General features: G+C 30.8%; 1 protein-coding gene across 1 annotated transcript; it reads right to left on the bottom strand.

Annotated features, from left to right (window-relative positions):
* Positions 1-27,910, bottom strand: LOC143251076 (Y-box-binding protein 2-like). The gene is made up of 9 exons (XM_076502434.1): positions 27,715-27,910; positions 23,665-23,728; positions 23,247-23,280; positions 21,275-21,364; positions 15,755-15,886; positions 14,822-14,974; positions 10,840-11,028; positions 5,616-5,879; positions 1-1,171 (listed from the first exon to the last, which is right to left on the bottom strand). The coding sequence occupies exons 1-9, from the start codon at positions 27,776-27,778 to the stop codon at positions 1,109-1,111; spliced, it is 1,053 nt and encodes a 350-aa protein (XP_076358549.1). The 5' UTR covers positions 27,779-27,910; the 3' UTR covers positions 1-1,108.
* Between the last annotated feature and the right edge of the window lie 90 nt (positions 27,911-28,000).

Below are 28,000 nucleotides of genomic sequence, written 5' to 3'. Positions count from 1 at the left end.
TAATGATCGGAAAAAGGTTTTATTGCAAATGCATGTTTTACAAACTTCAGATGACCTGTACAAAGTTAAATGCCACAACTAAAATATAAAAGTATTTTGCTTTAGAAAATAAAATATAGAAATTGTTATTTGACTGGCAGATCATTTAATGAAATAAATTATGTATTTGGGTTCCAATAAAATCATTCTTTACAATGAACTCCATGTATCATAAATAGAATACAGATAAGTTTCAGATTTTATGGAAAACTTATTGCCCAATATTTAGAAACTGCAGAAAACTGCCAATAATTTTTCAAGATGGAGTTGGAGTGAACAGACCAATCATATTTCAAGATGGTTATCTGTTAAGATGTGTATCATTATTAACAGCTTCTGCTAGTTGGTGTTATCTTCAATTATAGTTCTTGTTAGCATGTCCTCAGTAAACATTTGACTAACAGGTTTACAGTTCCTACGTGTTGTCACAAGTTATACTAACGTCCTGTCAGTCAGATCTTAAACACAGTCATTTGTTATAATTCTTATAAAATTTATCACCAATTATACTTCTGGCTAGTGTTTTATTTGTACCATTCTTGTTAAAAATGTTGTCATCAATTATAGTTCTCATTAGAGTTTCATTTCTTACCATGACATCATCAATTATAGTTCTTGTTAGAATAGTTTCAGTTGTTACAGTTCTTAGTAAACATGTCATCAGTTGCAGTTCTTAGTAATGTTTTCATCTGCTAAAGTTCTTGCTAGTGTGTTCATTTGATTCATTTCTTGTTAGTGTTTTAGCTGTTATAATGCTTGTCAAAATACAGAGTCATGCATTTAAATTAAAAAAAACTTGTGCTGGTAGCAATTTTAATTCTCTAAACATTTTGACAAGAAACATATTATCAGTGGTCTTACAATTTCATTTTTGTTAATCATGACAGCTTAAACATGTATTTCTTTTCAGCCTTTGGTTGGTAACAATCTGCAGTTGCTTCTTATTCAGAAAAAAAGAAAAACCTCTCCAAGAAATTTTTATATCATCAATCTGGATGTAACAAGCACCTTGAACTACTCTGAATATAAAGAGAAAAGTTGTGAGGTTGTGGTGTCCTGCAGTACTAATTTAAGCAGACACCGTTCCTTCTACCACTGAGGAGTCTACATCATTTCCCTGGGAAACTAAGCCCTGGAATAAAGAGTACCTTAGTATCAGATCATAAGCAAGCACCCTATTATTTGCACACTTTTTATTAAAGTATATTATAACAAAACACTGTTCTGTATGTACTATTCTATTTTTTAATGGAATTATTATAATACACAAACCACCATTATTAGAAGGAGTAATGATAATGATGATTAACAAACAAAAATCATAACTTTATAAAGATTTTTATGTAACATTTCTTACAACAAGAATAACTACACATAAACATTCACACTGCTCTGTAGTTTAAAATAAAATATGAATAATGAAAATATAATCTGGAAATATAAAGACATGGTTAAAAATTTCTTTAAAATAAAAGGATTAAATGGTCAGTATTTTAATCAAATAATTTTTACCGTATCCCAATGACTATCACTGGAGAACCAAAGCACAAAAAGGGTGAACTACTTGTGTATGAACATAAAGTGAGAGAAGCTACCTCATGAGAAGTAAAACATAGCATCAACATGAATAAAACAAAATATCACACACACACATAGAGATAAAAGCATACTTTCTTAAAAAGTCTTGAATTAGAGCAAGGTTAAAAAGAAAACAATAAATGAAAAGTAAAAGACGATGCGAGAGAAAGAAAAGATCAGAGAATAAAAGGCAAAAGCAGGAGTTACACTTGAGAACCAAGGATAATAAATAAGACTAGCAGGTGACACAAAAACTATAAGAAAAAGACACCTAACAGTTAGTTCTTCACACTTGGGATAAAAAATCCCAGTGCACAAAAGGAAAGGAAACATTTCTGATGTTATAAAAAAAAAACCATGAAAATGATCAAAGTTCACATTCTGCTCTTTCTTTACATTTTTCACAACTGAAGGCATATTAGCAGTGTGCTCATACCTGGTTAAGAACTGTTTTTTTTTTTTAGGTTAATGGCAAGAGATCTCTAACATACTTTCCAGTAATGAAAGATGACATGGAAGAAAGCAAGCACAACATCACATTCATTTGGTAGCACTACTGGTTTAGTATGACAGTGTTATTGTATTTTATTCCTGAACCTGAGGTAGACTAAAGACATCACAAAGAAAAAAAAAAAACAGGAGAGATTTCCAACCAACCATAAAACGTAAAGGTTAAAGGCAATACCAGTTAAAACAGAATTTTCTCTTATGATGTAACTGAAGTACAAGAAAACAAAAAATGTCAACTTAAGGAATGAGAAAACACTTGAGAAAAAATATACAAATTTCACAAGATTCTAGCAAAGAAACAAAAATAGTATGGTGCAGAACAAGAAACTAAGCTGATGACAAAGCACAAACTTTACAAATTTGAATAGTAATATAGGTAAAAAATCAAACTATTCCTAACAAACACTTCAGTTCTGTGAAGCTTGTTCACAAGAAATAACACTAACGAAGAGTATATATTAAGCTGAGTCAATTACTGCTGTCAATTCTAACTAAGAGATGAAGATGAGATAGAAACAGTAATCATAGTTGTTATAATAACAGAATTAAATTAAATGTACAACATCTTAATTACTAATGCTATCTGTAGAAGATTTAAAATGATAGGCACCACAGAAAAGAACAATAATAATTAAAAAATGTTGACATTTCCAAATCAAAGTTGATTATCAAAATTCAGTTTGAAATGAATAAATTCCTTCAGTTTAAAACTAAATACAAGAAACTAATAACAAATTTCATGCAATCTTATGATACAAGAGATATCTGAATACTACAAAAATAAAGGAGTTAGTGGATAATTTGAAACTTTTATCAAATAACAAATAGCACTTATGTGCAACACTTCAGTGGTGTTTTATTTTCACTCGTACACTTTCAGGTGTTTTCTGGTAGTAGACAAGATCTTTGAAATTTAGGATTTTTTGAAGAACTTACAATTTATATTATAGATTTAACGAGTTTTAATCATCTTTTAATATAATATGTTATCTATATAAACACACACCTACATATATAAATGTGTGTGTGTGTGTGTGTGTGTGTGTGTGTGTGCAGTTGTTTCATTCAATTAACTTATTTTTAAGCCTTCTTTATAAACAAAAATTACAATATTTTCAAACTAAATATGAATATTTTAACTGTTCAAAATCTGACAGGCAACCTATAAAAAGTATTTTAAAATGCAAAAAGATCAAAATTCAATATTCTAAGAATTTTAAAGGCACATAACTTGCAACAACTCACCCAATGAGAAGAATATGTACTAGAAAAAACTTTTATAATGAAACATTACAATTTATCAGTGAAAAGAGAATGTTTCTTATCCTAATAAAATTATTTATATCTTAATGTAGTTTACCATAACTTTTACAAAAAGTAAAAATTTTGATCCTACTTTGGCAACCCACATTAGCTACTTCAACTGGGAGAAACTGGTTATGAAATCATGTTTGATGACTGGTTAGAGATAACCAACCAATGATTAAGTAGTAATTGAGTACTGGTTAACACACTCAACACATACTTGGGCCATTTTGACTGAATTTGCAACCACCACATAACCACTAGGTAATCATAAATGTATCCATACTGTAACTTTTAATGTGCACCTTCAGAAAATTTGGCAAGATTTTAGTATATACCACAAGTCTTTTATACACAAAAAAAAAGGAATTTTTAATTCAGTGTTTATACTAAAGATTTGTCTGTAAATATGTCGAGCCAGAGCATGATTCAAGTTCTGAAAAGTCACATGCAAGCTGTAAAAATTTTCATTTGTGTAACCTCTAAAACCTCCTAGTCACTTAAGTTTTAGTTTTTTTTTGCCTTCTAAACTGTATAACTAATAATCCCACCAAACAACCTGTAGATCACTTAGCAAACATGTAGCTCACACTACCTTATCAAATTACACGATCACAAATGTACCTCATTAAATAAATTGTTCTTTATTTTACCTGATTTAACATTATATAACCTGAATAGTTTAAACTTCTTACATTTTAGTTGATTTTATGTTAATAATTATAGAATACACATGAAAAACAAGTAATGTAATATTTAACTATGTTTTCTTTATTGCTGTTAATTGTCAATGAAACATACCCATACTTTTTTACACGAGATACTGTTGCACTCAGTATTATTTTATTTAATTAAATGCACCAAAGAACACAGAATAACATCACAAAAAGCAGAAAACGTCCTAAAGCAACCAAGTTTTCTAGCTTTTTAACTATGTGACAATAGCCATTTAAACATTCAGCTAAGCACATCTATGTGTTTCCCGTGGGAATAAAGTTTGAACTGGAAGCAAAATATATAATCATCTGTACAAAAAAAACAATATAATATATGCCATTTAAGAGATCACAATTTTGGCTCTCTCATTAAAAATATAGTATTAAATGTCAGAGTAAGTTACTGGTAGTTTGTGAAAAAGAGGATGTTACAGGTAGGTAGGCAAGAGTTCCAATTTTCTATTTTATAGCTCTAACCAAATAAAGTAATAAAATTATGCTTGGTCTCAGTGATGTTATATAATGAGTAATTTATGTTAAATTTTGTACTTCTTGCAGGGATGGTATGTGAATTAGCTAAGAGAGGATATTTTGAAAGCAAATGTCACAATTCTCCTCCCAAGAAAACCAAGTTTATTTTAATACAGTCTTTTAAAATTACAAACTTAAAACTCTTATAATATTAAAATTTGGATTACTAAATATGCCAAGTTTAGTCACAAGCAAAAATAATAAAGTACTTAAATTCTGAATGTAATCCAGCAAAACCTCCTGACATACACAGAAAAGAATCAACAGAATTTTCAAACTATTTTAGTCCTTAAGTGTTTGCATGGGGGTTCATATGGACATGAGCTAAATAATGACATCCAAATGGTTAAGCCTACAAATATGCATATTTTCTACTGGTGATATTGCTTGAAAAGAAAAGAACAACCAAATTTTTCTTAAAATTTTAAGTAAAAATTGTACTTACATTTTTCTTCCATATTTATAATGACATAAACTGAAATTAGATAAGTACAGAGTACTTATGGGTTAAGTTGATACAGAAATCTCTGAACCTTTAACTTTCTAATTCTAAGTGCTCTTTCAATGATTGAGAAATTCTGATTAATTAGCTGTCGCACTGCACTAAATTTAATTATATTGTAATAAGTGGCACAGAATGTTTTATTCAGTTATAAATACTCTCATCTGTTGCCAGTTGCCAAAAGAGTAAAATAATAATTTATTTCACTGATCAAATGGTTAATAGTTCCATCATTATTGTACAAATTTTTTACTTCAAGTAGTTCTTTTCTTTTCATTACTTGTAAATTTAGATTATGTTTCTATTTAAAGAAAAAAAAAATTTTTTTTTTCAAATTGCTAAGTGAAACAAGTTGAAATAAAAAAATCACATTAATTGCACCAATGACTATTTGGCAAGTTTTCTTTTACAAGAAAATTCAGTGTTTTAAGTACCTTAACATCAGCAATCTCCTGATCAGGACCTCCTTCCACTTTAATGTTACTGGTAGAGTCAGGCTCTGTAACAGATTCAGTACTCGATACTTCCTCCCCTCCAGCAGTATTATCAGCACTATCATCTTGGTCTCTTCTTGGACGGGGTAATCCTCTACGAGGTCGACCACGAGGAGCACCTGAGCCACCTCTGAATCGAGGTCTATAAGGTGGCCGACGGTTTTCCCTGCTTCTAAAATTTTGGTTCTCCTCAGTTTCTTTATCCTAAAATTACACCATTTCAGTGATTACCTGCTAGTAATATCATATTACTGTTCAAAAATTTAATAAATGCACAGTATATTTAATCATCACAATATGACCAATTAAATATCACACACACACACACATCAGTTCTGTAAAGCTTGTTCAAAACAAATAACACTAACATCCATTAAATACCAAAAATACACAAAAAGAAATTAATAATAATGGAACATACATTATTGTTAATGTATGATTAAAAACATTACATGTGAAGGAAGCTGACTGGCAGTAAAACCTGCAAAAAAACAAAACAAAAAAAAACTGAAATTTACTCAGTGCACAAGTATTCAGCCACCCTAAGTCAGCAATCACTGCTGTGGCTCTTTTTAAATAAGTCTCAACCAGTTTTGCACAATAGAATGGTACAATTTCTGCCAATTCTTCCCACCAAAATTGCTCCAATTCTGACAAATTTGTTGGAGACCACTGATGAACTGCAATTTTCAAGTCTTGCCACACATTTTCTTTTGGATTCACATCAGTACTTGGAGTGAACCATGCCAGAAAATTTATCTCCTCCTTTTGAAACTACTCCAGTATAGTTTTGGCATTGTGCTTCAGGTCACTGTCCTGCCAAAATGTGAATTATCAATCAAGGCTAGATTCTTACTGGATCTAGCTGGTTTTCTCTAGAACAGTGGTTCTCAAACTCTTTTAGCTTGAGGCTTCCTTGATCTGAAGAAAAAAATGTTCGAGGCCACCCAACCTATAACTTTAGCATAATGATTGAAAAAAGTGTCATAGTAAAAACAATAACATTTCCTGTGTGTTCCTGAAACATACTGTTTCATTTAATTAATAATATAATTTTTATTAGATTATTGTTTATTTAGAACTAAAATTAATTATCATTTTTGTTTAGGAGCCATTTTTTGACAGCCCTCAGAATATGTTTCACAGTCTCCAGATGGGCCATGGCTCCTGCTTTGGGAAACACTGCTGTACGATTTGCCTGTTTATTGCACAATCCATTTCTCCTCTTTTTTGATGAGCTCCCTAGTCTCTATTGATAAGAACCATCCCCATAATATGATCCTGCCACCAACACAGCACATAATTCAGTCAACACCATCATAACTGTATAGCTTTATGGTCTAAATCAAAACATAAAGCTCAATTTTTATTTTGTCTGAACACAAAAACCTTCTGTCACATGGTTGTAATATCATTTACATTTTGTTGCAATATTCATATGAGATTTAAGATTATTCTTTTTAGTAATGGCTTCTTTCTTGCCATTTGTCCATACAGACCAGCTTTGTGTAGGGACTAGACTATTGCAGATGTATTTCTTTTATCTATGACATGGAACTATGCATATCTTTCAAAGTCACTGTTGGCTACACAGTAAGCATACCTAACCAACTTCCTACTTATTTGGCTGCTTAGTTTGGAAGAGCACCCTGATCTAAGTAGTGACTAGGTGGTATGAAGCAGATTTCACTTCTTAATAAATTGACTTTACCATACCCAAATGGATAATCAAAAACTTTGAAATTTTCTTGTAACCTTTTCCTGATCAGTGCTTCTCTACCACATTATCCTTGTCTTGTTGAAAAACTCCTTGGTCTTCACATTTGGTTCATCATATCACTATGCAAGATGTGGTTTAAGCAAATGCATTTACTCTGAAAGTAAGTCAAATCACTCTGATTGCACAGACAAACTGTTACACCAATTTCATGACCTTCCAAACTACCCTTTAAAACTGAACTGATTTAAGATAATCACAGCAAAGGGGATGAACACTTATGCAATTGAGAATATTCAAATTTTGTTTACAAGCAACTTATTTACATAATATCAGTATTTTTTTATAGCTTTCTTGGTTTTGAATGGGTTGTATAGGTTCTAAATATAATGTCCTATTTGAAAGTTTCATAATTGGAAGTTCAGATGGCACCAAGAGTTGGAAAATTTGCAGGGAGATAAATACTTTTGCAAGGCACTGTATATGTACTTGAAGTGCATGTATCTGAATTCCGTATATTTCATGAGCAAAGAAAAATATCTATAGCTATATTACCATTAATATCTGGTCAAGTTGATGTACACTTGATGCTTCAGGAATGTGCACTTCTCAAAAATGTATTAGTTCCTCCAATAAGTATTTAAAAATCCATCAAATTCATATAAACATCCAGTTATTACTTTTTTTTACTGATGTTTTATCCAAAGAAAAAAGGTTGATTTTTTTTTTTTTACCATACAACATTCTGGTCCTCCTGTTGAGATAATGAAATGAACCTTCTTTCCTAACAAACCATATGAAAAAAATTCACAAACTGAAAAAATATAAATGTTAATTTTTATATCAAGTAAATGTCACTCTAATACGTTTTAAGTGCATAATAAATCCTAAATCATGAAAAAAAAATAAAACATTAAAATTTATCTGCTTATCGTCAAAATTTCCTTCAACAATACAAGAAATTTTCAAAGTAAGAGTTACATTGAGAGTATATTGAATAAAATATACTAAGCAGTTTGTCCTTAAGTGCTATAAATAAAGGTGAAGTATATGGGCAAGTAAATGTTATAACAGGTAAATCAACTACATCTGCTGTAATAAATATTACCAAAGTCTTTCTCTAATACTATGGCTCATTAGACTGACTGGCATAGATACAAAAGACACAGTAATGGTCTAGACACTAAATACATTTTGGTGTGAAGCCCGTTAATATTCAAAATAAACACAAACCTTTTTCATACTAGAAAATGACCAATATTCTAAAAATTAGTCAATTCTGTATATTTGTTGCATTCTTGTGCTTTTCCAAAATTTTTGAAAAGGTTCCCTATTTAGCTCTAAACAAAATGTTTCAAATTAAAAAAAAATAAATTCATACAATTTGGTTCACAACAGTGTTTTGCATCATGATAGTTACTAAGATATATTTCTTCAAAATATTAAATAAGCATTGTTGAAATTCAAAACTAATTAAAGATGTTATTTTTTCAATTAAAAACACAGCTCAAAACTACAAGTTTTGTTTATTTGTTTCAGAATTTCACATAAAGCTACATGAGAGCTATCTGGACTAGCAGTCCCTAATTTAGCAGTGTAAGACCAGAGAGAAGGCAGCTAGTCATCACTACCCACTGCAAACTCTTGGGTTACTCTTTCACCAATGAAAAGTTGGACTGACCATCACATTATAATGCCTCCATGGCTGAAAGGGCAACATGTTTGGTGTGATGGGGATTCGAACCCATGACCATTGGATTATGAGTCAAGCACCTTAACCACCCGACTATGCAAAGCGTACAAGTTTTGAATCCTCCCCTTTTTATCTTTTGAAGCAATAACACATTACTTAAATAAAGACTTCAAATTACAAAAATATTTCCTCCCACTTATTGTTGGCTTCACTGCCAAACTTTGCTTTCTAATAATATCACCTTAATAATTCTACTGCTCATATCTATTAGCAATTATTGAGAAATCTGATTCTATCATAAGGATAATTCTAATACTTGCTTTTGATACCATTATGATATGCAAATGATAGTTTTAACTCTAACAGCTTTATACTGTCACAGTTAAAATTGTGTTTCTCTAAAAGTACTGTATCTGTATCATTTAAATGTTAGGACTAGTATTTTACAAAAATTAAAAATTCTGTTATTCTCTCTATTTTTTCACTTCTTAACATTTTCTGTGAGAAAATGTGTTTTAATATCAACCAAGCCTTGGACTTTCCTTTATAGATAGCACAACCAAGTTTTATTAGAGTACCTCTAAAAGTTTTTTTTTTTAGTAACCTCTACCTACACTAAAGGTCTTAAACGATCAGGAAAGTGTTAAACATCAATTACTGTGATGAATCAATCATGTTATACCTAAGATTCAAGCAAGTGTATGTGGCATAAAATGTCAACAGATATTTACACTTTCAGTGTTTATATCTTACATCCATTATAAACAGATATTCTAAACCGTACATGGTGCCAAACCAAGAAAAAATCCATTATCTTACAAGAAGTATAGAAAATGTTAAGTGTAGAGTTTAAAAAAAAAACATTTCTTATAATGTTTAAATGTGATTTTTCTTCCCCACATTTGTCTGAATTTGAGCCATAAAGGACAATGTAAGAAGAGTGTAGGAAAAAACAGCATCTGAAGTTAATTTGATCTTTATAAAAACTTTTAGATTTAATGGTTTCTAAAAGACTGCTAGCTTTCAACACTTATATTGCAACTTTTAGATCATATCTCAATTTTTAAAAAAGTCCAAAAGCACATCATTTGTCTTGAAAAGCAATGTTCTCTTCTAAACTCTGGGACAACAGAAATGCACAAGAAATTATAAATACATGTTTTATAATTCACAAAAAGATGCTGCAAAGCTTGATGTTTGGCTTAGTTGTTGTTAAGTGCAAAACTACACAATGGGCTATCCGTGCTCTTTTCACCACAAGTATCGAAACCAAATTTCTACCACAGAAAGCCTCCACACTTATTGTTGATCCACTACACAACAAGAAATGTTTGAATTTATTTCTTAATAATATATTAATAAATATAACTTTAAAATTCATTTTATCATGTGCAAAATGCATTATTTCAATGCTTAAGGTGCAAAAAATATCAGAAATATTTTTTACAAATTCTTAATAACAGTTAGTGCAAAAATAACAATTGAATTGCACAGGTACTGGAGTCAACAGGGTTAATCTTATCACAAATGAGTATATTCATTTTGTTTTAAAAAAAACTTTCTGAAGAACTAAAAAAAAACTGAAGCTAACCAGATGTTAATCTTCAATGATCCTTCCTCCAATAAATCTAATCAAAAACTTAAGTCACAGGTATCCATTGTTCAGCTATAAAAGCTGCATCTTCCTGGAGATCACAAAAAATAAAATTTAAAATAATTTTACCTTCAGATATCAAAATAAAAAAGTAAATTACTTTTACATCACCACCAGTCTGGCTTTCTTCTGTATTGCTACGAGCACGCCTAGGTCTTCCATAGTAGGAATTGCGGGGATAAAAACGACGAGGACGTCTTCTTGAAAATTGGCCCTTTTCCCATTGATGTCCCTGATGAGGACTTCCTTCCCCACTGTTTTCTTCATCAGTTTGTTGTTGTTGTCTTCCCTGTTTTATATGTATATAAAAAAACCACAACTTACCTGTCAAGTTGTCTTCATCAGTCTTTTGTTTTATTTATTACTAACAAATTTAGCTTTGCTGAAACATTTTAAAAACTGTATGTTTTTAATCCTTTCAGTTTTTCATTTTTTGTTGAAGAAGTGTGTTTACCCTATTTTAGCTTCCATTATTGATGTTGGAGTCATGTCTGATTCCAATAGTTAAAATTGTTATTAGATGTTAATAAAGAAATATAGTCATAAATAATTTATAACTGTAGTGTATTTCATTTTCATGCAATATTAAGAATATTTTGAATTTATTCAGTCAATATGAAATTAATTATTGCTCTACTAAAAAGAAAAGGTAACATTTTCTTCATCTCAAAATGTATTAGGTCATCCTGTAAGTGATGTCCAAAAATTTAATATAGAAAGTGCATTATCATTTCTGTCTTTGTAGAAAGCTTTAATGTCTAAAATATGTAGTAGGACATGTATAAAAGAAACTAACCCAACTCCACTTTTTCAGATCATTAATCAAATAAACCCTTATGAAGATGGATGTGTCTGAGGAGCACATTAAACATATAACGCTTTATGAGTTTAAAAAAGGCAATAATGCAGTAGAAACTACACGAAACATTCAAGGTGTTTATGGTGCGGAGTCTCTCAATGAAAGATGTTGAAGGTAGTTTCAGAAGTTCAGATCAGATGACTACAGCTTAAGTGATATGCCACATTCAGGTCGTCCTGTTGAGTTTAATGATAACTTGCTGCTGGCTGCACTTGATGAAGATTGTGCTTTAACAGTGAAGAACCAGCACAGAAGCTTAATTCAACAGTTCACCATTATCTGCAACAGCTTGGAAAGGTGTCAAAACTTGGAAAATGGGTTCCTCATAATTTGATAGAAGCAAACCTTAGAGCAAGATTGAACATTTGCACTTCTCTGCACTCTTGTGAATGTAACTCACCTTTTTTGGACAGGTTAGTGACTGGAAATAAAAAAATTGATATATTATAAAAATGTTAAGTGCCACAGACAATGTTTCAGTGCAGTTAAGCTAGCTAAAGCACAGCCCAAAATGGACCTCCACCCTAGGAAAGTCTTGTTAAGCATTTGGTGGGATATTATTGGTATGATCCACTTTGAGTCACTGCTACTCAATGTAATGATTACATCGAACTTCTACTGTCAACAGTTAGAGCGCTTGAATGTTGCACTGAAAGAAAAGAGGCCTGCTTTGATCAATCGTAAAGGTGTTGTGTTATACCAGGATAATGCACGGCCCCATACAGCAAGGATCACACGTGTAAAGATTGAAGAGCTAGACTCGGAAAAACTTCCACATCCTCCTTATTCTTCAGACCTTGACCCATCTGATTATCATCTATTTCAAAGTTTGTAGAACTATCTTAATAGAAAAGACCTAGGAACACATGAAGATGTCAAAACTACCCTCTCTACATTCTTTTCCTCCAAACCCCAAGACTTTTATAAAAGTGACATTCAGAAGCTTCTGAATCGTTGGCAGGAAGTAACTATTAATAATGAAACATACATTATTGATTAAATAATATTAAAAACGTTTGAAATCTTTCCTCTTTTTCTGGACCTAAAATCGGACATTACTTAAAGGACGACCTGGTATTTCTGATACATTCCTCCATACACAGAAATACTTTGTACATCTACCTACAAGCAAGGCATATGTGAGAACATGCAAAAAAACATTAAAGACCCAGCAAGGCATAGAAGTTGAGTAAGGAGGTCAGCAAAGGGAGGAGAAGCAGAATGGACCAGAGAGGATAGGAAAAGAAAACACTCTGTGATACCATGAAAGACGAAATGTAGTAAATTATGCCACCTAATTAATAACCAGCAAATCATGGTTGAATATCCAATGAAATAAAGTAGAAATGTAGTAAATAGGAGGAAAGGAGTGACAGATGGTTCAATGATGAAAGACATAACTCTTGAGAGTGTGGAACACCAAATAAAGAAGCAGAAGAATCATAAATGGAGTTGGCCAAAGAGACACCACAGTAGGATTCAAGAAGTGTCACATAAAGGAAAGGACCAAAGGGGGTAGGTGAAAAGTATGATAGACACAGAGAGAAAAGTAAAACCAGTTCTGGCTGGCAGCATTGACAGCTGGAGCTGAATGATGAAAAGAATGTCGCTAGAAGTAAAAAAACCTGGAGTCAAGAAGGATGGAAAAAGTATCTATGAGGGGCATATTCAACCCAGAGAAAACCCTATGAAAGTTGGAGACTATTTTATGGGTAGAATGCAGTCTGGCCAAAACAGGCATTCCATCACAAGGTTCACAGCTCCTGATACATGATGAACAAAATAATAAACTCAATGTAACTGAGCCCAGAAATGTAGGTCCAATGCCCAAAAGTAAAGAAATGACCATGGAAATGTCAGAATAGATCATAATCAATCGAATCACCAGAAGGGGCAGGATATGTGAACATGCCTAATGTAAAGCAAGTGATTCACGCATGTTCATATGGAGTGAACACTCGCTTTGTTCAACTCCCAATAGTTCAGAAATGCATTTCAACCCAAGTAAAATATAAATGAGGAGATGGAGATTCGCTATTGGAAAGAGAATGTCAGTAGCAATATTGGTACAGTCGAACCATAATGACAATTCCATGGGTAGAGAAGGTTAACAATTAAGGAAAATGGAACCTGGGAACTACTGGATATGCAAGGTTTACAGGAGGAAATGCATGTGTGTACACAGCAAAAGAATGAGGTGTTCCAAATATATATGTAAAAACGACTCGTTTGGGTTGATAAAATATTTTACCCAAATGAGCCATTTTTACATATATATTTATGTCCAAGTGGGTTTTCTCGACATCACTGAGGTGTTCCAAAGTAGTCAGTCCTCCAAAGGAAAAGAACCCCTTACATAGGATAAGAAGAAAAAGTGTAATTCCTATTGATTACATACTCCACAGCTCTTAGATAAAGACAAAAGGTTGACCTTAGCTGAAACAAAAGATAAAGAAATATCCAGGTGTACTAATTATTGAGCAGACATGAGAAAGGACTTGAGTGTCTCAACAAGCCACTCCAGGAAGGTGTGAGAAGAGGATACCTCCTGAGAATGGCCCAATAGAAGCTAGTTATCTTAAAAAAGGAATGACAATGCCAGGCCATGAAGATATGAAGCAAAGATCCTTGTTACAAATGGGTTAAGAAGAGATCACAGACATGGTCAGCATGGAGGAGAAAAGTGGGGAAATAATGGAAGAGGATATGAAAAACAACTCTCAACAGAAACTGAGACCAACAGCTAGTGTGAAGGAAGAGACAGATACCCATAGGGCTGAACTTGACAGAAAACCCACTGACAAGAAGAGCAATGAACAGGATATCAAGTAAGGGGAAGACAAGAAAAACAGATGAAACCTGGAATGGGAAAAGTAGGGGTAGACAAATCCAGATGAGGAACAAGCATCAAAGAACAATGTCAAGAAAGGAAAAAAGACAACACAAGATAATGAGAGGAAGTAAAGATGTGCATTTCATCCCAGGTCTCCAGTGATAAAACAAATATCACCAAAAATTTCCAAATGAAGAAAGGTAGCCTGACAAAGACCACAGGTACATAAGGAGGAAGGATAATGTAAAAAAAAATTGGAGCAAATCCCAACAGCAAAGGAATTAATTGCACAAGATAATAATAAAATGGCTTAAAGTTATTTAATACTTATATCATATTCTCACTTATTATAGGAAGTATTGGTAGAGCCCACTTTAAACAATTTTTTACCTCATTATACTGATTTTGTCGATTCCCACGAGGGGGACCACGAGGTCGTCGAAAGTACCTGGCATAAAATCTTGGTCTCTGCCTTCTACGTTGAGGTTTAACATTCTCCTCACCTCCTTCATCATCCTGTTCTTCATTCTCACTAGAACGTTGCTATAGAAAACAATTTGTATCAAATTCATTTATACGTTCCCACTTTCTTTTAGGAAATAAATATATCAACATCACAATGCAAAATGCTACTTTGTACAATTCAGTCACTTAAATCAGTAACTACTAAAACCACATATAATTACAAATGTTTCTATCTTCATGTAGAAAGATTCCTATAACACTTGATTTCCTGTTAAAATTTTTAAATATTTAAGAGTAGTTTGATATTTTTAAAAGGATTAAAACACCCTTTATTTTAAACATCCACAGTTTCTTTTCACTACTTTTATCTTGTATTTTTATTTTTATACTTAATGCACTAGATAAAAGACAGAAAAGTTTTTATTTTTCCTCAAGGCTAAACTTACAAAACAAGTGGATAATTTAAAAATGTACCTTCAATCTGGTTTATTACTTTCAAGAATTTGATAGATTTCTCTGTGTGACAAAGTAGTCAAGTTATTACTTGGCAAACCACTTTATTCTGTAATTATTGACAATACTATCATTTATCTAAGTACACTACTCCTAAATATTGTATGAAGACTCCTCCAAAAACTACTCATTAAGCTATGAAACATAAAATAAACAAAATTAAATTGTGAACCTAAAACATTTTGTAAAAAATTGCACATATATCAGCACTAAAATTCTTTCCCATTTTGTAAATTTTTATACAGTAAAATGCATCTTTTAATGAATGTCTCCTATAGTCGTGATTAAAAACAACATTAATCTCATGTTCTAAGCCACTTAAAACAAAGTCTAGGACACGTTTACCATTGGTGGTGGCCTCCTCCCAAAACCACGACGATTAGGAAATCGACCATAAAACCGCCTTTTATCAGGAGCATACTTGCTTCCTTCTACAGGTGCACCATCAGGTCCAGTTACATTAGCAGCTTCATTTCCCTGAGGAAATACAAAGACTTCTTTTGATTCCTGTATGGTCTAAGTTATATCATTGATTCAGCCTTTTCATGATTAACACTTTACCATTGTAAACACCTGTTAATAGACACTAAGTGCCCTTTGGAGTAAATTTAATGGTAAAAATACTTTTCTGATATTTATATAAAAATATAACCAACCTGTATAAAACAACTTAAACTACTCAATGCTGACCATTGTTTAGTACGTGCATACTGTATTTCTTAACCTTTGCTACAGTTTACAGACATTTCTAAATAATTTCATTAGGTTAACTGCTAGTTTTACAACTTTATAATTCATTATTTTCCAGAAACATATAGATAACTCTAAAGGCATGTTTTCACATTTTACCTCCGATTAACTCCTTGTATTTACATACAAAGTAAGAGTGTTAAGGTAGGGGGAAAAATTTGTTTTTTAACAAAATGTTTTTATTACTCATCACAGGCTAGATTTCTAAGATTACATACCTAATTCTTTTATTTTTCATGTTTCTAACACATTACTGCCAGCAGTAGCAGTAATTCCAACCTTTGTGCCAATCCAACTTTTTTTTAACATTAATATGTTAAGACTTCAACATATTTTTTAAACCAAACTATAACCTATACTAATTATTATGATACAAAATCTAGCTTCTTAATAGCAGTATACCTAAAATGAAGAAGGTATATTTACTGCTGTGTTTAAACAATTTTTTTGTCAAACCTTTTTTTAAACAACAAATCTACTTTTCCATGCATTCCATTTTATGCTACAAGACCAGAAATCCAGGACAGCAAGTTTTACTGTTATAATTTGTCTGTAAGACAAGCACTGTTTTATCCTTTATTATTCAAAAAACAAATCAGAAGTTACTGTCCGTAACTAAAAGTTGGTTATGACCCATCTGAGGAGCACATGGCAACAAACATTTTAAGACTTCAGCATACTTTCTGTATCAAAAACCCAGTAACAAACACATAATAAGGACACCCAGATACTAAACAGCTAACAGTAGTTTACAGTGTCAACAATGTTTAAATTCTCAAATGAAGTGTGTGGCTTAACAAAAGACTAATTCACTCTTTGTTTCCTTGTTAACAATCTACTGTGACATTTGGACATACATCCAAGTCTCTCCCTCTTTTCTTTTTTATTATGATGCTTAAAGCAGTAAAATGTTTTTCATGTTACATTACATAAACAATTGATAATTTGAGCCTGAAAGTCATGTTACATCTGCATTTTGGAAATGCAATGATGTTATGTTAAATTAGATGTGCTCAATGTGGCAAATACATTTTGACTTAATTATGTTTTCATCAAGCAAATGTTCTGTTTAATCACTGATGTTTGTTATCTTCTGGTCAAAACATTATTTTTAATGCTCTATAAACAAATATTTTTATGCCTATTTGACCATGTGATTATCTTCATTCTTCACTATCTTGTGTTGTTTTTTAAACCTAATACATACTGAATTAGCACAAAATACTGTTTGTTGTTTGATAACTGCAAAATCCTAAAAGCTATAGTCATGTGGATATTTTGTTGGATGTTAGATAGCAAGAAGATATTAAAAAATAAGTAGATTTTCTCCTAGAATTTTATCATTTAGAACATTTTTTTTTCTCTTCAAAAGTTGCACACTCTTAACAATTCAAGAAAAATGCCATTAACCCTTTTGCAATAGGCTCGGTATAACATGCACAAGTTCGTATAAACATTTGCATACATTAAGTATTCGCATTATGACATTTGACATTGCACGTGTATCTTTACACAATTTGATAGATTTTTAGTAAAGTTGTCAAGTATTTTGTACAGAAAAGATTAGATTTCTTAATGAAATATTTTTACTGAAAGGTTGTTTGTGAAAATAGTCTGAGTGCAAAGCTAACTGTGTGGGGATCTGTCACTTGACCCACCTTGTAACCATCATAAAAAATTAGGAAATATAAATTATGCTTTTTTTCAAGCTAGTATGATTATATATTATAATACAAAAATACAAATAATTAGTTTAAGTGGCTTAAGTGTCATAATGTTATGTATATATACACATTTATTATTTTTATCATACTGCCCTTCCAGTCGTGCCTAGCTAACATTACATAACTTGCACTGGTGTGGTGCACATGCACTCATGTTAAGAATCCAGTAATATAAAACTGACCTTTAGTCTTCCCTAACTTCGCTGTATTTTAGTAGATTAGTATATTGTAATATAAAGTCACATTTCAATTATTAAATGTTATTTCTATGTATACAGATTATTACTGTTTAGAAATAAATCAATCATTTTTCTTAAAATATAAAACAATAAATCATGAAGTAAATCAAACAATTCTCTCTCCTTGCTACAATCTTTTGATTGTAGATTTTAGATTTTATACATATATGAATAATCAAAACATTATAAATAGCTACACTGATACCACAGAATTCCACTATAATGTATTAAGCTAGTAACTAAGATGTATTTAGATTTTCAAAAATAGAAACTTCAAGCAGACTAAAGATACAACCTACCCACTTGAAATCTTGGATCAAATGAACATGGTAGCCTTTTCACAGATTAAAATAGCTGAGAAAACCATTCTGGGGACATTCTAAGCTGTTGATTGGTTATTCACACGTTATATACTGAAGTAAGTGTATTTAAGGGACCATTTTTGAAAAAGGAAAGAGGTTAAATGGGACCACTGTGTTTGACTCGGTACACAAGCCATACCTCAGCAAAATACAAATATATGAGGTTCTTATTTTATAATATAACTTGATAATATTAGTAATTTGATATCCTAATTTGTTTGAAACTAAAAACTTTGTATTTAGCCATCACAAACATCTAATTTTAAACAGTGCTGCATTCAACATACCACTAAAATCTACATTTAGGTGTGTTCCTTTAATATTTACTTTTAACTTAAGAAATTAACACATATATAATATTGAAGTTTGAATTATATACAATTTGATTCCAAACTTACTGATATAAATTCACAAAACAGCAGTTAAATAAAATGTTGAATGCAAGTCAACAAATAAGATGACATGGCCTTTGATCCACAACCTGTTAGTTGTGTCTGACTAACATTACAGGAAATGCACATAGGCATTTGCACTTTTAATGTTACTGCATCTAATAGCATAAAAAAGGACTTTACAAGATGCAATTGTTTTAACTTTGTTCTAGTGGATCAGTATTTTATAGAATTCAACCACATTTCAGTTGTAATACACAACACACACAATAGTAAAATTTAAAAAAATATTTTTTGAATTTCACTTTTCTTAAACCAGAGAACAGTAAACGAGAAAACAATAGATTGTTTTCTACTCTTGAAATTAGTATTCACTTGCCATAATTTGTCGATAGGAATCAGAGAACGTCATCATATTTTTCAAAATTTTCAAAAACTACCATTTACGGATTTATGTTCATAAGTTTGAATCGTATTTCATAATTCCACTTTTAGTATTATACATTATATAATTTCTCAGTACAAAATTAAAATAGTGATATTTTGGGGTCACATGGTACACTGTCTTCTGCTTTTGCTCAGATGGTATGATGGGAATCATTAAATGTAGTCTACAATTTTTAATGAATTTGAAACTCCCATTACCAATACTGACAAACTGGAATATAAAATAACAATCTTCTATCTTTTCTACTCACTGAGATATCATTATATTCAGCAGACCCACCACAGTGGCTTTCCCCACCTCTTTCTTGCGTGAAAATACTTTTCACCTGTGCCCACATCCATTGGGTGCATCCTTATAACCAATCAAGAGTGCTCATTTTGAACTACGTAAACCTGTCAGTTTTTCTAAAGTATTTACACAGGTAAAGCCATTACAACTGTTAAGAGTTTGAAGAGTGATGATCAAGGAAACATTCTGATCAGAAACACGATTTTTTAGACCAAAATACAGTCTACTTAGGAAACATGATAAATTACAGTGGAATTTTGAAGTATTGATAGAGTAACTTGTAATTTTTTGTTGTTTCAAAATGCATATATAAAACCTAAAGAAAATATTTCTTTTACTTCCTTCATGTGCAAAATTCTCCAAGGCCTGGCAAGTGCAATGCACAAATATAAAAAACTTCAAAACTCTGAAAGTACTAGAGATCTTTATTTTATATATATATTTTTTTATTTACTGTTATATGTTTTAAGAAAAATAAATGAAATTTGAGAGTTTATTTGCAAATAATAATAACATATATACATATACACTGCTGGCCAAAATCTTAAGGCCAATGAACATGAAGAAAAAATATGCATTTTGCATTGTTAGACTCAACCAGTTATTTGAGTAGAGCTTCGAAAGATGAAAATAAGAAAAGGGAAAATAAAAATAAACTTTTTTAGCATTTAATAGGGATAATGTAAACACTATGAAATTAGCCTAAATACTAAGACCATACTGAAACGAAACGTTAATCAGTAAACACGTAACGAAATTTAGTCATTTGTGTTCAAGCATTAGCGTTGTCAACAACTCCCACTGACATCTTCTGTGTTACATTGGGTAAAAACATGGCAAAGGCTAAAATGTTGACAGTTTGACAATGCTGCAATCCACAATGTCTGCAGGAAAAAGGACTTTTTCATGGCAAATAACGTGATTTTTTGGATCATCCAGCATGCTTGCCCGAACTGAACCCCACTGAAAATGTTTGGGGGTGTATGGCAAGGGAAGTCTATAGAAATGGACGTCAATTCCAAACAGTGCATGATCTTCATGAAGACATCTTCACCACTTGGAATAACATTCCAGCCAGCCTTCTGAAAACGCTTTTATCAACCATCAACTTATGATATTAACTGAAGGACTGCTAAATGTTTTGAAGATATATACACCATGTTTAAAGTTAAAAGTATTAAATCTAAAAAGACTTTAAATGAGTACAAAGAAGACATAGACACTCATATACACTGAGCCTCTATTGAAATAGTTAAGAGGTTATAGAGATTACAGAAATGTAACTTGACAGTTTTATGATAAAGAAAATATATTTAATCTTAAAATCAAAATTACTTTGCATGCTAGATAGTCAACATTCTAAACAAAGTATTCACAAACAAATCTTTAATTAAAAACATCTTAATGCTTAATTAAGAAAACCAATATCTTATGTACAAAAGTTTTATAAAACTGATAATCTGTTAAATTTCATGAAGATACATATACCTTATCAAAAGTTATAGTATAATTATTCTCATGGTTACACTGGTGATTATGTAATAAATGCAATACACCTAGCCCCAAAGCCAAAAAGTTAAAAAACAATGTTGAAATTACAATGTGAAGAAATCTAAATAAATTTTAATTGCATAAAAATAATTTATTAACAAAGTAACTTACCTTTTCCCCAACAACAACATCAAACTCAACTGTTTCTCCATCACCCACACTTCTTACCAACTTTTTGGGATTGTTCTTTGCAATTGCAGTCTAAGAGACCAATGTAAAAACTACAAATCAGAATCACTCAACTTGATTAAAAGCAACTGTTTATCAAACAAGTCTAATAACAAATGACACTCATTCAATTAGTACAACATATATAAGCCACCAAAACAGATTAACAGTGATTTTATAAAAAGGAAATATTACACATTAACTGCAGGAAGTTTTCCAGCATAGGAATTAATAAATAACTTTAGAGCAGCCAATCATGAATAAGCCAGATTATATGTATTTTATCTGTTTTTCTATAACAGAACTACACTATATAATATGTATATATACCATAAATGAAATGCTTTTCCACTGTAGTTTTATACAAATTCAGACATTGCTCAAAGAAAATAAGGAAAAGATGTGAAATACACCAAAATTATGCATAAAACATAAAAAGGCCAACAAAAATACAGTAAATAATTCTATACTTAACAACGATAATGAATCATCAGAATCTTTATTCTGAAGTTTAACTTCTTAAACTGAAATTGCAAAAGTGTTAAAACCTCTAAAATTAATCCAGGGCATCAAAGTTAACTACATTCTATTTGTGACTCTGTGACATTCAAATGGGTGCATTATGCTTTGAGAAGAAAAGTGTGATACTGAATTAAATAAATTATAAAAATAAACTTGTAGTCATTATTTCATACCTTAAAAAATCAATTAAAAAGTTTTATTTAATTTCATACGTGCAAAATAAATCACAAAATTTAACTGTAGACCAATTTCAGTGTACTACAAGGGAAAACATTAGTGTTTTTTTAACACAACTCTAACTTCAGAGTATGAAGTATTTTCTTGTATTTCAGTTTTAGAAGTCAGATGCACCCCTGAAGTTAATCTCGTGCATCAAAGTTTAATACATTATACCTTTAACTTATCTGCATTTAAAATAAAAATAATGGAATAATTTGTCATCAATAAAAACAGGGAATGTGGGAGCAATGGGGTTAGACTTTCAAAGACTTCTACAAAACAATGTAAAAAAAAACAGAATTTTTCCAGTACTGAAATACACGTTTACAAAACTCCATGACTTTCCATCATTTTCATGACCTGCACAAACACGCTTTTCTCACTTACCTATATACACTCAAATCATTAAATCTTTATACCAACTATGTCTACAGACACAAGTCATCTCCATCTGAGCTACTTTTATGGATTAGTCCTCGAAGACTTTCTCCTCAAAAATCACTTGGAAATAGGCACTTGCTGCCAATTTAAACTTATTTTGTTCATCATAAAGACTGGCTAAATCATCTATAAAAGAAGCCATACCTTCAAGCAAAATGAACTTATACCCCCAGTTCTCTCAACTGTAACTAGTTAAATGCATCACAATACCTGTTAATCAGATGTATTTATGCATGTATTTTTGTGTTTTGGGCTCTAAATGCTTTTTCCAATTTATTATAATTATTTTAAACAGAATGAATTATATGCATCTGTTTCAGACATCTGCATTCACAATATGGATCCCAACAGATGTTCATCTTCTACTTATATATTCTTTTTATCACACTGTGGTATCAGAAAAGATAACATTCAATACTTCCTGTAAACAACTTGGTTGCCTACAAATGTTTCAAAAATAACACATACAGCATACTGACATTTATATATATTTCACTAATACAAGGAGATCTCTACTTTCCACACATGCGTAATCTTTACCTAATAAAGCCAAAATATTTCATATCATTCACACACACAGAGACTTAAACTAATACTAATTATACAGTGATATGAATGAGTGGATATACAGAGAAATATGGAGGTTTAATATATCATATGTACATATACAATCAAATTATAAATCCACCAAAACAATCTTTAAGAAAAAGTTAATAGCTTAAACCTGACCCACCTGATGAACAAAGATGTCTTCACTGGTATCCAATCTGTAAAATTCCAATAATTTACTATCCTGTTAATGTATATGTACTATTCTGTTCTTACTTTAAAATAATATTTCATATTCATTTCATCCCTACAAATTTTTGTAAAAATATTTGTTCTCACATGAAAATATTCTAAAAAATTGTGTTCCATAACCTTAAAACCTCTATATTAGTTATAGATAACTGAGACAAAGTAAAAAAAGGAATGATTAATATATGTTTAAAAGAATTATACAGAAAATTTCAAATGCAATTCTACATCCTTGAATTAAAAGCACTTCTTTTTATGTTATTTAAGTACATTTATGGTTATTAATTCCAGAGTATATTATACAGTACAAAAATGTGTAGAATCAATATTTCAATAATACTTTCTGTACTGACCTGTTGATAAAACCATATCCATTTTTCACATTAAACCATTTCACAGTTCCAGAAACCCGAGTTGCTAAAAACAATAAATACTTCAGTTTTTAAAATAATCAGAAGAGACTTAAATGTCACTTTTGATTGTTCTAGCTCTCTAAATATACAATTACTAGCAAAAGTACCTGGCTTTGCTTGGGTTATTAAGGTTGATATATTCTAGATCACTAGGTCAATGTGTGTATTCTTAGCATAGAAGGACAGTCAAATACATTAACATCTTTAGTTTACAGAAATAAAAATTTTTCTATGTAGTTTTTTTTTGTTGTTGCTAGCTTGCCTCATTGAAAAGAAGAGCATACATATAGATAAGTAATAACATCCAGGTGCAAACCCTCAAGGTCCACTTAGTATGTGTGCAAAATTTCTGATATCTGGGTTCTTTTGTCTTCGATATATTGTGGTCACAAACACACAGACCCACCTTTTATTATTATTACACACACACACACACATACCTTGATTATGTTTTCAGTTTATACATTATATACAGAGGATCACATTTTTGGGAAACATACTACATTATTCCAAAATCCCATGGGCCACAACAGCAGGACTAAATGAAATTTGATACTTAAATTTGGTAATATCAAACTGCATAATAGTGATAAGTTTTTTTAAATATATCGCATATTAAGCTTAACATCATATTTATTAAATACTACTGAAAGTACCTAGCTTCTCGAGTTATCAATTTATTTCAGATGATGATCAGTGTGTGTATTCTGAACCCATTTTAACACAAAAGTATACCTTATATATTCCTGTTTCTCCTTTACAGGACATGGCCTGTTTATACAGGTAACCTTTCCTTGGCTTGTCCTCTGATTTTAAACTTAAAACAATCAAAAATAAACTTTGTAATTAATGAAGCCTCTAAATTAGAAGAAATAAATATTTTTTCTTTTAACTTTGTACTTTATACATTTCATTTCATACTTTCCACTTATGTCATCTGAACAACATTATTCTTTTATTGCCAAGAAATGATGTGAAAGCTAGTTAGAATTATTATGAAAATACATTGATTTTTTTTATAAATTAGAAATTACTATACAAGGAACCACTTCCTTTCTATGTGATTTTTTGTTAGCTTACCTCATTAAAAAGATGTACACGTGCATGCATGCGCACGAATAAATAACAATATCCAGATGCAACCCCTCAGATTCCACTTAATATAAGTGCAAAATTTCAGGTTTCTAGGTTATTTCCTCTTTTAGCTATGGCAATAACACATACACAAACACACGTCTGTCTGTGATTTCGATTTGTAATATAAGGAACCACGTCTTTTCTATATGGTTTTTTACTAATTGTCTTTAGTAAAAAGATGCACATGCATACATGTGGATAAGTAATAACACCCAGATGCAAACCCTCAGGGTCCACTTAGGATGGGTGTCAGTGCTAAATTTAAGGTTGCTAGTTTGTTGTTGTTGTTGTTGTTTTATCTTGGAGCTATGGGAGTCATATATACATGCACATGTGCACTTCTCTGTCTGTGATTTTTATCTATACTAATAATAAAAGTAAATTCACAAAAATCTTTGTATGCATTAATACACCTAAAATGTTAACTTATTCCTTTGTTTTTAAATAAAAAAGGTACGAGTAATTAATGATTTTACCATTAAGATTTCTTGTATATTCATTACAATGTTTATAAACAAAATGTGTTGTTTACTTTTGTACAACATAAGAATATTTGCTGTACAGGATTCAGTTTCCAATCCTTAGTTCACTTAAGTATTTTTTTTACAACTGCTTAACAGTTTTGTATTGGTTATCATTTCTAATGTTTCTTAATATTTCTAGTTTTCTAAATTTGCAGGTAAACCATATTACAATTCTCTTTAAAACAGACTAACACTTGATTAATCTACTAGTCCTTAATTTTTTTATATAATTTAGTTAGTTAACTGACTCAAGGATTTAAAAAAATATATTCCAGTTTATGCTAAAATATATTACTTATCTTGCTGTATACTCATAAATTAGCATACATTGTAATTCTGGAATCACCACTGTGTGACATATTTTTACTTTTACTCCTAGTAAAGTTGTATCATAATTTGGGAGAATAACTGAAAATACTAACACAAAGTAAGGCAAAATAAGCAATTACTATATATAAATTAAGTACACAAAGTAAGGCAAAATAAGCAAATACTATATATAAATTAAATTGCAGGAAGTTGATAAGGGAAATGTATTTGCAACAGAACTTTATAATTCAATTAGTTTTGATCAAGGTTTTTCTTGTTGAAATGATACCACTAGTTGGACTACCTTTAAATAATATACAAAAAAATTAAGACATGACTGAAATGTTTGACTATTTTTGTCAAACAGACCAGCTTTTCTCAACCTATAGCTCACCAGAATGAGTAAAAGGGTCACAAACAATATTTAAAAATAGTTTACTTTTTAAAATATTTAGCAAGCCAAATCTTTTTTGCCCTAATGCTATTTACTGGGTCACAAATGTTCATCAATGTTTATCACTGGATCCTGAGCTTTAAAAAAGTAAACCTCCAGACTAGACTAATATCAACTAAATTAGACCTCCTAGACTTTGGCTAAAAGTAAAAATGAAGATGAGCCAATGGTGTAGCTTTTGTTCTAACATTCATATCATGACTTGACACAATCTGCTAAGCCCCCCCTTGTTCTTTTGAACCAAGATTTCAAGGAGGTAGGTTGTGTCATTAGATTGCTCAAAATTTCTTATTTTTTTAGATATAAATACAGCTTAGTTATGAAGCTCAATAAATTATAGTGGAATTCTATAGTATCAGTATAGTAATTAAAGATTTTTTTGTTATTCAACTGTATGTAATATTTAAAAAATATATTTCTTTTTATATCTTCCACATGCAAAATTCTAAAAGGCTAAGCAACCTACATCAAACAATAACCAAGGTCAGAGGTCATAGCTAGAAGAGATAATTGTTTACTTTTTATTTACTGTTCTATATTTTAGGGAAAATAAGTTTAATAACATTTCTAAGTAATAATTATGTACATACAAATGTATAATAACCGAAATGTCAATGTATACTGCAAAATACTACTAGCCCACTAAAATATAGCCAAGACAAGGTCACTTTGTAAAGACTAAAAGGTCAGTTTTATATTACAGTGTTTTATTAATGAATGCATAGGAGCTGCCTCCATGCAAGTTATGAAATGTTAGCCAGGCAAAAGTGGAAGGTCAAAATAATGAAAATAAAATATATAAAACATTATGAGACTTACAATATTTAATCTAAACATTTGTATTTTCACTTTATATTTATAAACTGGTATCATCTTAGAACAAAAAAGTGTAACTTTTATTTATTTGTTCATTTTTTATGGTAGTTACAAGGTCAGTTAAATTGCCAGACCTCAAGTAGTTAGAGTAGAGAAAATAGACAAAACAAATCTTGCTAAAACAAATGAAATGTATTAAAGAGATTTTACAGATTACACAAATAACAATAGCCCAACACAAAAACTAATAGCCACTGCCTGATAAAAATAGCAGTATTATTACCTCCAACTTAATAGTACTTCATATTCATACTACAAACTATGAGTATTACAATGATACAGTGCTAACACTTGTAACAGTAGTAGGGTAATTTTGATACTTCGGTAATAATAATACTAATTTCGTTGTAATTCTGTAATAAAATATATCCAGGTTCGTAATGAAATAAACAAGACTTTGTGCCATGCTTAACATTATATGTAGAAAACGAAAAAGTAGATGGAGATTGTGATCAAAAACAAACAAAAATAAATTACGGCGTTTTTTGTTAGGTCACAGTTAGGGTTGGTTAACGCATTTAGCTAAGCCTAAAATTATGACTAAATCAATGATAACGTGCTTCTCTAAAAATAGGACTGAAAACGACTAAACGCGTCGACTGGCTTACATTCATGGGACTTTACAGATTAATGTATAACCAAACATTTTCATTAAACGTTTATACTTTATAATATATTTTATACAATTACCAAGAACTTTCTTGTTTTTTCCAGATTCTGGTTTTTCCTCTGTTTGACTTTCGGGTTCTGTCATATTTTGGATGGTGAAAGTATCTCTTCCAGAGTTTAAACTCTCCAAAATTCCGTCCTCTCTCTCCGATGTTATTCCTCTTCTCCGCTATGCGCTTTGGTTTAACTTCACTTCACGCTACTCGTCGAAATGCCAAAAAACTAATTGGTTATTACATATACACAATTATCAATTTTATTTATTTAGTGTTTCTACTACTATTTAGAAATAAATGTCGAAACGGTA

This window comes from Tachypleus tridentatus, chromosome 1, assembly GCF_004210375.1.
Source record: "Tachypleus tridentatus isolate NWPU-2018 chromosome 1, ASM421037v1, whole genome shotgun sequence".
Taxonomy (NCBI): Eukaryota; Metazoa; Arthropoda; class Merostomata; order Xiphosura; family Limulidae; genus Tachypleus; species Tachypleus tridentatus.
The sequence above is the reverse complement of the archived record's forward strand: the minus strand, read 5'-3'. Positions and strand labels throughout refer to the sequence as shown.

Excerpts from the sequence above, each read along its gene's own strand:
- LOC143251076 (XM_076502434.1), bottom strand. The coding sequence starts at position 27,778 with ATGACAGAACCCGAAAGTCAAACAGAGGAAAAACCAGAATCTGGAAAA. Across the intron at positions 23,281-23,664 it reads GGATATGGTTTTATCAACAG|ATTGGATACCAGTGAAGACA; the intron begins GTCAGTACAGAA and ends GGAATTTTACAG. Across the intron at positions 5,880-10,839 it reads AGACTGGTGGTGATGTAAAA|GATAAAGAAACTGAGGAGAA; the intron begins GTAATTTACTTT and ends GTGTAATTTTAG.